At 45.4% G+C, this 14,394-nt stretch overlaps 1 protein-coding gene across 1 annotated transcript in view; it reads right to left on the bottom strand.

The window, feature by feature from the left end:
* LOC115120861 (electrogenic aspartate/glutamate antiporter SLC25A13, mitochondrial-like) overlaps nucleotides 1-14,394 on the bottom strand; it is a 132,879-nt gene that overhangs the window by 53,376 nt on the left and 65,109 nt on the right. Inside the window, exons 10-14 of the mRNA XM_065020302.1 lie at nucleotides 14,304-14,388; nucleotides 11,860-12,018; nucleotides 9,012-9,064; nucleotides 8,659-8,739; nucleotides 1,905-2,045 (exon numbers count right to left, since the gene is read on the bottom strand). Coding sequence (XP_064876374.1) covers nucleotides 1,905-2,045; nucleotides 8,659-8,739; nucleotides 9,012-9,064; nucleotides 11,860-12,018; nucleotides 14,304-14,388 — 519 coding nt within the window. The remainder of the gene's footprint in view (nucleotides 1-1,904; nucleotides 2,046-8,658; nucleotides 8,740-9,011; nucleotides 9,065-11,859; nucleotides 12,019-14,303; nucleotides 14,389-14,394) is intronic.

The following is a 14,394-nucleotide window of genomic DNA, read 5'->3' as shown; positions in this document are numbered from 1 at the left end:
GACCTGTTTAAATACATGGAGGTGAGACTGACCTGTTTAAATACATGGAGGTGAGACTGACCTGTTTAAATACATGGAGGTGAGACTGACCTGTTTAAATACATGGAGGTGAGACTGACCTGTTTAAATACATGGAGGTGAGACTGACCTGTTTAAATACATGGAGGTGAGACTGACCTGTTTAAATACATGGAGGTGAGACTGACATGTTTAAATACATGGAGGTGAGGCTGACCTGTTTAAATACATGGAGATGAGACTGACCTGTTTAAATACATGGAGGTGAGACTGACCTGTTTAAATACATGGAGATGAGACTGACCTGTTTAAATACATGGAGGTGAGACTGACCTGTTTAAATACATGGAGGTGTAGGCCAGGGGTCACAACAGGCGGCAGGAGGGTCAAAACTAGCCTGCAAGCCTGCCCACCAAAGTTTTTTAGTGAAGAAATTATAATAACAAAAGGATTTTCATTTTTTTGTAAAAAAAAGATCAACAGAAATTCAGCAAAAAAATGGTGTAATTTAGGAATAAAAAAAGAGAGAGAATAAAACAAGAAATGTGATCGTGTCTCCGCTCTGTTAAAAATCGCCCTGAGGCGGATTGCCTACCCTGGTGTAGGCTGACAAAATATGTGTGTCTCCTTCTGTTTATGGCTTTGAAAGAGGGATTGTGCATGGTGCATAAAGTATGATTGACTGTGAGTACTGTGAGTACTGGAGTACATACAAGTATGTGTTTATATGAGTGAATAGGTTTGTCTTGATAAATACTGCACTGCAGACACAGCATACATGTGATAGAATCATAGTTGGAGTTCTCACTGTGAACAGTGGTGGCACTAGCGCATCAGCCAGTCAGTTCCTCCAGCAGCAGAGCGGAGGTAGGTAGCAGGGAGAGGCAGAAAGAGAGGCTGAGGGGCAGGGTAATTAGCCTGACAAAGGGTGCTCTGTGCCTGGGCACAGCCCTGAGGAGCCAACCCGTCTGGGACTCACAGGCTGGAGCCTGTCTGGGCCCTCCCGGCCCTCCTGCTTCTCTCTCAATGCACATTGTCTCAGCAGGAGGACAGGAGACACAGAGGGAGACAGGGGAGGCACCACTACCGTCATACCGGATTCAGCATTCTCATACATACGACGGAGCAGACATACTGTAGACACACGCACACACAGACACACACACACACACAGACACACACACGGGCACACACACACGGACAAACACATACAAGTGGAGGCATCAGGTTCAGCACTCTCTCTCTCACACACACACACACACACTGATTGACAAACACAAAAGACTAACATGGGACGAACCTGGGAAGACATAGAACTGAAACTTTGCTAAGAAAAGAGAAAGGGTTAGAATCTGCAGGCTCTGGATGAAGTAACCTTGAGCTGTCATTTAAATCAAACCCAAAGAAGTTTTAACACCCACAGCTTTAATGAGAGATAAAAGACAAAATCAGAACTCTCTAAAATGCTTCATGGATCAACGACACTGGTCATCGGTGCCCTTCTAAAAACCAACCTCTCCATAATGAGAATGACCCACCATAGTTCTAAAATAAAGCCAATAATAGCACCTGCCAGATCTGAAATCCCCGTCCAACAGTCCCTTGAAGACAAAATGCAGAGCCCCTCTACCTACCTGAGTCAATGGTATTCAGTCCATTATTACCCTGGCCATTGTTACAAAGTTAGCTTACGTTGTTTATATGTCAATCTCAGCCATGCTCCCTGCTACCTGGCCCTGGGGGGCCCTACAGTCCACAGTCCCTCATAGGCCCTCACTAGCAATCTCTACCTGATTCAGCTGCTATTGTAGCTGAGGGGTTAAGTACAGCTGTGTCCTAATTGTCCCTGTCTTTGAATTCAGTCCTAGGTGTACAGAAGGATCTACCTTATAGAGGCCAAAGAAGCCCAAGTCCTTGATGACAGATATGGCGCTGACGCGGGGGCCGGTGGTGATCTCTCCAGCCACCTGCAGGCGGATCTTCACGATCTCCAGAGGGTTGGTAAAGATCACCTGAGATCCACCCGCCTGGACGACACACACACACACACACACACACACACACACACACACAGTGGGGAAAGGATTTACAGTATTAGATAAGTGTTTTATTAATCTTTTTGCCAATAGTATCGCACACACAATGGGCTGTAAGTGACCACTGTAGCTAGGTGCATACACTGATGGCGCCCTGATAGGCACCTCACAGGTCTGTCAGTGACATATGTTCACTGTAGACAGGCTGCTAGGTCTGTCAGTGACAGATGTTCACTGTAGACAGGCTCCCAGGTCTGTCAGTGATAGATGTTCACTGTAGACAGGCTCCCAGGTCTGTCAGTGATAGATGTTCACTGTAGACAGGCTCCCAGGTCTGTCAGTGACAGATGTTCACTGTAGACAGGCTCCCAGGTCTGTCAGTGATAGATGTTCACTGTAGACAGGCTGCTAGGTCTGTCAGTGACAGATGTTCACTGTAGACAGGCTCCCAGGTCTGTCAGTGATAGATGTTCACTGTAGACAGGCTGCTAAGTCTGTCTCTAGTCTCTAAACAGTCCTTATTCAGTTCTACCCTGCCTGAGGGGTTCTGTCTTAACAACGCTCCAACCTTGTACTTGGTGCCGGAGATCACAGGCCCAGACAGGTTCCTCTCAGAGAGCTTTCAGGCGGCCTGTTTCTTATGCTACAGCTACGGTATCTAGAGCTGTGTGTGTGGTGCAGCAGCGGCATTTAAAACTGTGTTTATAGCTAACTGCATCTCGGCACGGAGAGGGAGAGCCGGGACGTAGTTAGCCGGGAAGGTGGCAACCATTCTGGAACTCTCTCTCGGCCTCTGCCTCGCTCTCTCTGTCTCTCTCTCCCGGTCTTTCTCTCTTCCTAGTTGCCCCTGGATACTGTGGCTGCACAGAAAGCGGCACAGTGCAATTAGATAGAAATCTGTTTCCATGGAGCCCTTCCCCGCCATTAAAAAGGGCCTGTACTGTTTGTTGTTGTTCTTTCTCCGCCCTCATTGCTGTGGAATATGAATGTTGAATTTTGTGTCGTCTATCTTACGGGAAAGCCATCAAATGAGGGCCCCAATCTGAATCTGCAACCCTGTGCGTTTTTTAACAGCCTCCCTAGAATTCGTAAGTAAGCATTTCCATATTTCGAGGAAGAGATCATAATCGTCTCATTGAAGGTATTAAAACTTTAAATAGAGTGGAGCAGAACCGACCCACACTTCCCTTCCAGAACTTTAAATAGAGTGGAGCAGAACCGACCCACACTTCCCTTCCAGAACTTTAAATAGAGTGGAGCAGAACCGACCCACACTTCCCTTCCAGAACTTTAAATAGAGTGGAGCAGAACCGACCCACACTTCCCTTCCAGAACTTTAAATAGAGTGGAGCAGAACCGACCCACACTTCCCTTCCAGAACTTTAAATAGAGTGGAGCAGAACCGACCCACACTTCCCTTCCAGAACTTTAAATAGAGTGGAGCAGAACCGACCCACACTTCCCTTCCAGAACTTTAAATAGAGTGGAGCAGAACCGACCCACACTTCCCTTCCAGAACTTTAAATAGAGTGGAGCAGAACCGACCCACACTTCCCTTCCAGAACTTTAAATAGAGTGGAGCAGAACCGACCCACACTTCCCTTCCAGAACTTTAAATAGGGTGGAGCAGAACCGACCCACCCTTCCCTTCCAGAACTTTAAATAGAGTGGAGCAGAACCGACCCACACTTCCCTTCCAGCCCTTAATGAGGGCAGTGAATAGCAGGAGGCCGGTTCTTAATTCTAACGTCTCACAGCTACAACGGTATAACTATTTCTTCCTGTGGAAAATGATCTTTCATAGTTGATTACAGCGGCCCTCTAATAGCAATGCATTTATTACAGGTCCACTGGACACGGAGATGATGAACTGGAATTAGGGCCACTTCAGCAGCCAACGCTCTCACTCACATCAATTGGACACTAATTGGAGGATTTTTTAATATTAAAAGTACAGAAAACAACAAGACAGGTTAGAGAAACCACTGCACAATTAGGCCTGAAAGACAGAAGAACAGACACATCTGTCAGGGGGAGGTGGGAGAAAGGGAGTGAGAGGGAGAGAGAGAGACAGAAGAACAGACACATCTGTCAGGGGGAGGTGGGAGAAAGGGAGTGAGAGGGAGAGAGAGAGACAGAAGAACAGACACATCTGTCAGGGGGAGGTGGGAGAAAGGGAGTGAGAGGGAGAGAGAGAGACAGAAAAGCTCAACCATTGAAGAACAAACACCATTGTAAATACAACCCATATTTCTGCTTATTTATTTTCCCTTTTGTACTTTAACCATTTGCACATCGTTACAACACTATATATAGACATAATATGACATTTGTAATGTCTTTATTCTTTTGGAACTTCTGTGAGTGTAATGTTTACTGTTAATTTTTATTGTTTATTTCACTTTTGTATATTATCTACCTCACTTGCTTTGACAATGTTAACATATTTTTCCCATGCCAATAAAGCCCTTGAATTAAATTTAATTGACAGAAACAGAGAGAGAGAGAAAGGGAGAAAAAGATAGATGGAGAGAGCGAGAGAGAATGGGAGTGAAAGGAAGAGATAGAGAGAGAGAGAGAGAGAGAGAGAACGGGGAGAGAGAAAGGGGGAGAGGGAGACAGACAAAGAGGGAGAGAGAGTGAGATTCACAGAGAGAGAGAGATTTGATTACAGAGTGACACAGTCGGTGGCGCTCTGATAATTTCCAGGTAATTACAAGGCAAGGTGATCCCTTTAGGAGTTTTGAGAGTCAGCACCTCAGACACGCTCCAGCACTGAGAGATGAGGGGACTAGACCGCAGAATTGACAGCAACTCCACACACACACACACACACATGTGGGCATGTATACGCACACACACATACCAACACACACACACACACACACACCCTGGGGCTAACAGCTAACAGTTTACTTTTCAAAGGCATACAATAGCTTAGCGCAAGTTAGCAAACATTAGCCACCCTCCATTAATAATCACTCACACTTTCATAGGTGCCAAGAGAATGCTCAAATGGGGATTACACAAGATAGCATGAATTTATGTGTGTGTGTGTGTTTATGTTCTCATGTGAGTGTTAAACGTTGTGATAAATGTTTTTAGCACTCGAAACGGAGCCGAATAACAAACCATTACAAAGGCTTAACAACCTAACTGAATAGATTTACACTGAATAATTGCTACAGTGAAAACTAACAAAGCAACACTGTATTCCCTCTCTCCCTCTTTCTCTCTCTCTCTCCCTCTTTCTCTCTCTCTCTCAATTTCAATTTAAGGGGCTTTATTGGCATGAGAAACATATGTATATATTGCCAAAGCAAGTGAAATAGATCATCTCTCTCTCCCCCTTCCTCCTGTTGCTTTCTGTGCTCTTGACATTGGCCCAGTGTGTATTTTGAGTAACCAAGACCTCAAATGAGGGCCAACGACCGCCTGATAGGCATCCAGCCAGCCAGCAGCGTCTCAGTCAACGGAGCATGCCTTTCTTACCAAATAATCATTAAGATCTGGCAACCATCACTGAGCTTAATTATATTCTGCGGCTACAATGAGGTGGAGAAAGAGATGGAGAGAGGAACGAGGGGAAGGGAGATGACATGACTGGGGAAAGAGGAGAAGAGAGGAAGGAGGAGGAGGAGAAGGAGATGACATGAGTGGGGAAAGAGGAGAAGAGAGGAAGGAGGAGAGAGAGGAAGGGAGATTACATTTTTTATTTTTTTATTTTACCTTTATTTAACTAGGCAAGTCAGTTAAGAACAAATTCTTATTTTCAATGACAGCCTAGGAACAGTGGGTTAACTGCCTGTTCAGGGGCAGAACAACAGATTTGTACCTTGTCAGCTCGGGGGTTTGAACTTGCAACCTTCCGATTACTAGTCCAACGCTCTAACCACTAGGCTACCCTGCCGCCCCACTCGAAACATGAGTGGGGAAAGAGGAGAAGAGAGGGGAGAGAGGAAGGAGGAGAGAGAGGAGAAGAGAGGGACGAGAGGAGGAAAGGAGAATATTGGGAGCAGGGAGAAAAGAGGGGATGGGGGAAGGAAGGAAGGAAGGAAGGAAGGAAGGAAGGAAGGAAGGAAGGAAGGAAGGAAGGAAGGAAGGAAGGAAGGAAGGAAGGAAGGAAGGAAGGAAGGAAGGAAGGAAGGAAGGGCAGAAATTGCAGGAAAGGGGGCACAGTGGAGAGGCAAAGAGCAAAGGAGATGAGGAGAAGATGGTAGAAGAAGTGAACAGAGAAAACAGATCGGAAGTGTTGAGAGGATCATAGAAAAAAGGCGAGGAAAGGGGAAAGGGAGGTGAGGAGAAGGAGGTGAATGGAAAGAACAGAAGATAAGAGATAGGAAAGGATTTGAGGAGAGAAGAAGATAGGAGAAGAGAGGAGAGAAGAGATGAGAAGAGAGGAGAGAAGAGAGGAGAAGATAGGAGAAGAGAGGAGAGAAGAGATGAGAAGAGAGGAGAGAAGAGAGGAGAGAAGAGAGGAGAAGAGAGGAGAGAGGAACAGAGAGGAGAGAGAGGAGAGAAGAGAGGAGAAGAAGAGAGGAGAAGAGATGAGAGAAGAGGAGAAGAGAAGAGATGAGAGAAGAGAGGAACACAGAGGAGAAGAGAGGAAAGAGAAGAAGAGAGGAGAGAAGAGATGAGAAGAGAGGAGAGAAGAGAGGAGAAGAGAGGAACAGAGAGGAGAGAGAGGAGAAGAGAGGAGAAGAAGAGAGGAGAAGAGATGAGAGAAGAGGAGAAGAGAAGAGATGAGAGAAGAGAGGAACACAGAGGAGAGAGAGGAGAAGAGGGGAGAGAGAAGAAGAGAGGAGAGAAGAGATGAGAAGAGAGGAGAGAAGAGAGGAGAGAAGAGAGGAGAAGAGAGGAGAGAGGAACAGAGAGGAGAGAGAGGAGAAGAGAGGAGAAGAAGAGAGGAGAAGAGATGAGAGAAGAGGAGAAGAGGAGAAGAGAAGAGAGGAGAGAAGAGAGAGGAACACAGAGGAGAAAGAGGAGAAGAGAGAAGAGAGAAGAAGAGAAGAGAGAAGAGGAAAGGTGAGAAGGTAGGAAAGAGGAGAAGAGAGGAGAAGAGGAGAGAAAAGAGGAGAGGAGAAGAGAAGATAAGAAAATGTCTAGATCCTCACCAGTCCTATTTAACAGTAAAATATTTGTGAAAACGTTATTTACACCACCGCCACTCTCTCCCTCCCTCCCTCCTCTCTTCAGGCTCTTTCTCTTCTGTCCTGTCAGACTACTGGTCTGGGACTGTTGCCGAAGCCCAAACCAACACTTTCACAGTTTCCAAATCATATAAACAGACTTCATGTGATGTGGCTGAAGTCCACTAAACAGGGTGTGCGTGTGTGTGTGTGTGTGTGTGTGTGTGTGTGTGTGTGTGTGTGTGTGTGTGTGCGCTGGGGTGTGTGTGCGCTGGGGTGTGTGTGTGTGTGTGTGTGTGTGTGTGTGTGTGTGTGTGTGTGTGTGTGTGTGCGCTGGGGTGTGTGTGTGTGTGCGTGTGCGCTGGGGTGTGTGTGTGTGTGTGCGTGTGCGCTGGGGTGTGTGTGCGTGTGTGTGTGTGTGTGTGTGCGTGTGCGCTGGGGTGTATGTGTGTGTGCGTGTGCGCTGGGGTGTGTGTGTGTGTGTGTGTGTGTGTGTGTGTGTGTGTGTGTGTGTGTGTGTGTGTGTGTGTGTGTGTGTGTGTGTGTGTGTGTGTGTGTGTGTGTGTGTGCGTGTGCGCTGGGGTGTGTGTGTGTGTGCGTGTGCGCTGGGGTGTGTGTGTGTGCGCTGGGGTGTGTGTGTGTGTGTGTGTGTGTGTGTGTGCGCTGGGGTGTGTGAGTGAGTGATAACAGGAGAGGACTATCCAGCACTAACACCAGAAGCAGGGACAGGATGAAAGGAACTGTCAGATCAGCTCACAATGATAAAGAGGTAAAATCCATCCGTCCTCATTCCAGTCCACATACACTACGTCCCTCTACTCTGGCCTGAACGTACAGCATGTATACAACAACCTTTTTTCCAACACTCAAGATTTAAAAAATAAGCTGTCCTTTTTATCTTCAACATTCCACTCGACATGTTTTATTTGCGACACACAATTTCCATCCAATCGTCTCTCATTTCAAAATCTCTCCAAATAAACCTCCTCAAAACATTCATTCATAACCTTAATTGAGTTGTAGTCGCTTGCATGCACATGGCAAGTATGTAGGTACACATAATGACTTGTGTACCCTAAATATTCTGCTTTAGTGATCAGCATCAAACAGCTCCCTGGTGAAAGGCCTCTATTCATTGGTTGGGGGGGTGCTATAGGTTCAGGTAGAACTAAAGGGATGGGGTGGGGGGTGCTATAGGGTCAGGTAGAACTAAAGGGATGGGGTGGGGGTGACAGCTCACTGATCAAACACAGGGTGGGGGTAGTGGGGTCGAGGTGGGGGGGAAGTCTCTCAGGTAACAGCCCTGTCTGTCTCCGTCTGTGTGTCGTCCAGTTTAGAAACACCTGATCTCAGGTCAGTTGGTGGTGCAAGACGTGAATGTCATCCTCCAGTGGGCCTAAACCTGCAACAGGTAAAACGTGCCTGTCTAGTTAGCTTCTATGTGGATGGAGGCTGATCAATGAGATGATACTCACACATGCACCAGCCAGGATCTCAGCAGGTACAGGGATTGATCCATCCTTCTGTCTGGTCTTCCCTCTGATAAAGTCATTGACCTGTGGCGAGAACACTAAACATGAGACACACACAGAGAGAGTCAGACACACACACTGTGTGTATTTGTATGTATGTCTGTGCCTGCATGTGTGTGTGAGTGCGTGCGTGCGTGTGTGAGTGTGCACATAAAATCTGTACTGTACATTAAACTAAAACTAGAGGTAAATGTTAAACTAGGGCCCAGTGAGGGGCTCCGTGGTGACTGGGGCCTGAAACTGGGGCCTGAAACTGGGGCCTGACTGGTCTCCATGTGGAAAAACAAGGCACTTACTGTCAGCTTTATGGCTTTCTCCGGGGCCACGCCCAGTAGCTGTGGTACCAGACCTATCATTAGGACACAACATGATTAGAAAAGAGAAGGGCCAAGGAAGTACAATACAGACACACGCACACACACACACCCTCCACATTAAACACATACCCTGATGAATCCAATTCTGCCTGATCCCCAGACACTAATGAACATTATTGATGTGGTGTGGAGGCATCAGGGTAACAGACTGACAAAGTGAAAGAAACATCACCTAGTAGCTCCTTCCCAGAATAGAAAAAAAGACAGAAAACACGAACCAAAGTTTACACAGCCCTCAATTACAACGCAAAGACTTCCAGCCGGATAAAAATAAACAAAATAATCTGATTTGAGTGCGATGGATGGACCCCCCTCTTTACTAACCCCCATCTTCCTCCCTCCCCCCGTCCCTAAAGTAACAAACAAAGTTAATAGTGGAGGGTGTGAAGGGGGGTAGTGAACGCAGGGCCCAAAACAGGCCACACAGAGTCAGAAACAGACACAGGAGCACAAACATATGATTATCTTCATCTGGGCTGGGACAAACAGAAACAGGAGTGTTAGTTGTTTTTGTGGAAGGGCTCAGGCAGAGAACCACACACAAGTCATTTTTTATTAAATGGCGCATAGCGACTCACAGTTTACGCATAGCGACTCACAGAGACGCTTATTGTTTTCTCATGCTGCTGTGTTGTTTACGCAAGGGTTCCTGTCTAGAGACCGTGACATCATCCTAGTGTTTGCAGTGCGTGTGTGTTCCATTCTAATGCACAGCTCATTCAGTAAGGGGAACAGGAGGAGAGGGAAATGCTCAGCTTCATTACATTAGATACAGTTGGCTTATGACACTCTCCTCAGTGGCTAATATAACATAACCAGCATTACTACACAGTAGATCAATGTTAATGAGGGAATTGTGAATAAAATGTGTGAGTTTCAAGAGAATTTCAGAAAGTTTATTTTGGAATTTCTCTTTTAAAGTTCAGTGTGTTTTGAGATTGTATAGTTCAGTGTGTTTTGAGATTGTATAGTTCAGTGTGTTTTCAGATTGTATAGTTCAGTGTGTTTTCAGATTGTATAGTTGAGTGTGTTTTCAGATTGTATAGTTCAGTGTGTTTTCAGATTGTATAGTTGAGTGTGTTTTCAGATTGTATAGTTCAGTGTGTTTTCAGATTGTATAGTTCAGTGTGTTTTCAGATTGTATAGTTCAGTGTGTTTTCAGATTGTATAGTTGAGTGTGTTTTCAGATTGTATAGTTCAGTGTGTTTTGAGATTGTATAGTTCAGTGTGTTTTCAGATTGTATAGTTCAGTGTGTTTTCAGATTGTATAGTTCAGTATGTTTTCAGATTGTATAGTTCAGTATGTTTTCAGATTGTATAGTTCAGTGTGTTTTCAGATTGTATAGTTCAGTGTGTTTTCAGATTGTATAGTTCAGTGTGTTTTCAGATTGTATAGTTCAGTGTGTTTTCAGATTGTATAGTTCAGTGTGTTTTCAGATTGTATAGTTCAGTGTGTTTTCAGATTGTATAGTTCAGTGTGTTTTCAGATTGTATAGTTCAGTGTGTTTTCAGATTGTATAGTTCAGTATGTTTTCAGATTGTATAGTTCAGTATGTTTTCAGATTGTATAGTTCAGTATGTTTTCAGATTGTATAGTTCAGTGTGTTTTCAGATTGTATAGTTCAGTGTGTTTTCAGATTGTATAGTTCAGTATGTTTTCAGATTGTATAGTTCAGTATGTTTTCAGATTGTATAGTTCAGTATGTTTTCAGATTGTATAGTTCAGTGTGTTTTCAGATTGTATAGTTCAGTATGTTTTCAGATTGTATAGTTCAGTATGTTTTCAGATTGTATAGTTCAGTATGTTTTCAGATTGTATAGTTCAGTGTGTTTTCAGATTGTATAGTTCAGTATGTTTTCAGATTGTATAGTTCAGTATGTTTTCAGATTGTATAGTTCAGTATGTTTTCAGATTGTAATGTACCATATCTCCAGACTCCAGACAGCCATTCAAATTGATCTGCACCGTTGGATGTTTTTTGTCACAAGGGATGTGTTCCATATGGCCCTCTATTCATAGTGCACTACCATGGGTCCTATGGGCCCTGGTCAAAAGTGGTGCACTATAAAGAGAATAGGATGCCATTTGGAACCCACTACTGATGTCTGTACCTGTGCGGCGGAGCCAGGTCTGTCTGACTGTGTCTATAATGTCAGAGACCTCTCTAAAGGCTTGGTGTCCTGTGACAGACACTAAGACTTCCCACTTCCTCATAGAACCCTCACGGGAGAACTCGCCTGTCAATCATAATCCTGAGAATTCCGATATAGTGTGTGTTGTTTGAGAACCACCCCCCGCTCCCTGAGTGCAGGTACTTATTAAATGAATGCCAGTTGAAGTCTCGCAGGGGCAGTCACACTCTACCATTGTGACAGAGCTCTGCTGGTATGTGGCCGTGCATTGTCCTCCCAAAAACTCCCGAGACTACCTTTAATCACTTCAAAGAAGTCAGGTCAGAGGGAAGGTGAACTCAAACCCGCCCACCTCTCCTCGTCCTCTCTCCCCTCCCAAACCTGTAAACCCCATCTGTTGTTGTGATGGAGTGATATGAAGTCACAGCTAGACGCTAATCTATGGTCAGATTTGTGTTGTTCCAGGTTACAGTTAAAGTTGGGATTAGAGGAGGGTAAACTGACCCTAAATCTGTACCTCCCTCTACCCATTAGCCTGTCGCTATATACCTATATAGTGAACTACTCAGGCCAAAAGCAGAGTACTATGTAGGGAATAGGGTGCCATTTGGGACACATCTCGTCTGGTACTGACCTCTATAGAGGCCGAAGAAGCCTTCGTAACGCAGCACCTTCTTGAAACAGTCCAAGCTGTTCTTGTACATGAGCTCTTCCACCAGGGAGCCTGTGGTCCTCTGGTTCTGCATCCTGGTCTTCACTAGGTCTATGGGGTACACTGCTGTGGCTCCCACAGCTGGAAAAACATATGACATAAATGATATGAAGGAAGTAGGGGAGGGGGGACATTATAAATTCATTTTTAGCTCGTTATAAAGCCGGGCGTACACTACACGATTTTGGCCCTGAAAGAAAGACACTTTTTTGAGATCGGAGACAAATCCCCATGTCGTTGCTCGGGGCGCGAGGCCTTCACTGACGCTCGTTTAATGTGACGCAATCTGAGGGCTACCGATCCAGTTTGAGCAGTCCCAGAAGTCCCGATATTTTCTAATATGTTTGATTTTATTGGCACAAAATCTACAATGCTCTTGTAGTGTGAGATCTGTAACGACAAGTTTTGAGAATGGTGATCAGCAATAGCCAATGAGAGCTCGCCAATGAGAGCTCGCCAATGAGAGCTCGCCAATGAGAGCTCGCCATGTGTTTGTACTTGCCTTTAACCAAAGCCAAAGTGTCAAATCGTTACAAGTTCACAAGCAATGTTATTCAATTCAAAATGTTGGCTAGATATTTGAAAGGATTTATGAGGCTGCTTTGAGCCACAGCTCGTTCTAGCTACGTTAACAATCTAATCACATCATCTTGTAGTGGATGACCCCCATCTGTATCACATAATTTAGTGTGCGCATCACTACGTTGGCAGGACAAAAAACGAATGGAAAGATGGGTAATTTAATGTGAGAGGCCCAGTGATGTTAGGATTTTGAAAGTTGTGTAGTGTACACCAGACATAAGGGGGGTCACTACCTCTTACTAACCTATCTCCTGTAGGGGGGGACACTACCCCTTACTAACCTGTTTCCTGTAAGGGGGACACTACCTCTTACTAGCCTGTCTCCTGTAGGGGGGACACTGCCTCTTACTAGCCTGTGTCCTGTAGGGGGGGTCAGTACCTCTTGCTAGCCTGTCTCCTGTAGGGGGAGGGGACACTACCCCTTACTAACCTGTTTCCTGTAAGGGGGACACTACCTCTTACTAGCCTGTGTCCTGTAGGGGGGTCAGTACCTCTTACTATCCTGTCTCCTGTAGGGGGGAGGAGGAAGGGCGGCGATGGGGAGGGAGGGGAGTAGTCTGGAGCCAAACACAGGCACCACATCCACCCCCCAACCCCACATTGCCCCCACCCCTCCCCCCAAAAGTCCCTTCTCTCTGATCATTCACAGGTACAAAAGAGTCCAAACACAGGGAGGTTCCCATGGTGCATAGAGCCCCTGTCCTATTTAAGTGGTGGAGGAATCGCCCCTGCAGAACGCAATAGGAAGCCCTTTGTTTTCTATTTTCTTACGAGGTTGGAGGTTGATGGGGGTAGGGGGGGCAGGTGAGGGTGTGGTGGTGACACAATGACTCGTGACTTGACATGGGGCTTGTCCCAAATTGCACCTCTTTCCCTATGTAGTGCATTACTTTTGACAAGTTATCCACTACATAGGGAATAGGGTTATCCACTACATAGGGACTAGGGTTAACCACTACATAGGGGATAGGGTTATCCACTACAAAGGGAATAGGGTTATCCACTACATAGTGAATAGGATTATCCACTACATAGGGAATAGGGTTAACCACTACATAGGGGATAGGGCTAACCACTACATAGGGAATAGGGTTAACTACTACATAGGGGATAGGGTTAACCACTACATAGGGAATAGGGTTATCCACTACATAGTGAATAGGATTATCCACTACATAGGGAATAGGGTTAACCACTACATAGGGGATAGGGTTATCCAGAGTAGCCTAGTGGTTAGAGCGTTTGACTAGTAACCAGAAGGTTGCAAGTTCAAATCCCCGAGCTGACAAGGTACAAATCTGTCGTTCTGCCCCTGAACAGGCAGTTAACCCACTGTTCCTAGGCTGTCGTTGAAAATAATAATTTGTTCTTAACTGGTTTGCCTAGTTAAATAAAGGTAAAATAAAATAAGTAAATAAAAATCCACTACATAGGGAATAGGGTTATCCACTACATAGGGAATAGGGTTATCCACTACATAGGCAATAGGGTGCTATTTGAGATGTAGGGAATAGGGTTATCCACTACATAGCGAATAGTTAACCACTACATAGGGAATAGTGTTATCCACTACATAGGGAATAGAATTAACCACTACATAGGGAATAGGGTTATCCACTACATAGGGAATAGAGTTAACCACTACATAGGGGATAAGGTTAACCACTACATAGGCAATAGGGTTATCCACTACATAGGCAATAGGGTGCTATTTGAGACGTAGGGAATAGGGTTATCCCCTACATAGGGAATAGGGTGCTATTTGAGACATAGCCTTGACTTACCACCAGCGATGGAACCCAGGCCAAACCTGTAAGCGGACTCTGCTACCTGGATGAAAACAGAGCGGGACGGGTCCCCACCAGACAGCTGAAA

The sequence above is a fragment of the Oncorhynchus nerka genome, linkage group LG7 (assembly GCF_034236695.1).
Source record: "Oncorhynchus nerka isolate Pitt River linkage group LG7, Oner_Uvic_2.0, whole genome shotgun sequence".
In the NCBI taxonomy this organism is placed as follows: Eukaryota; Metazoa; Chordata; class Actinopteri; order Salmoniformes; family Salmonidae; genus Oncorhynchus; species Oncorhynchus nerka.
The sequence above is the reverse complement of the archived record's forward strand: the minus strand, read 5'-3'. Positions and strand labels throughout refer to the sequence as shown.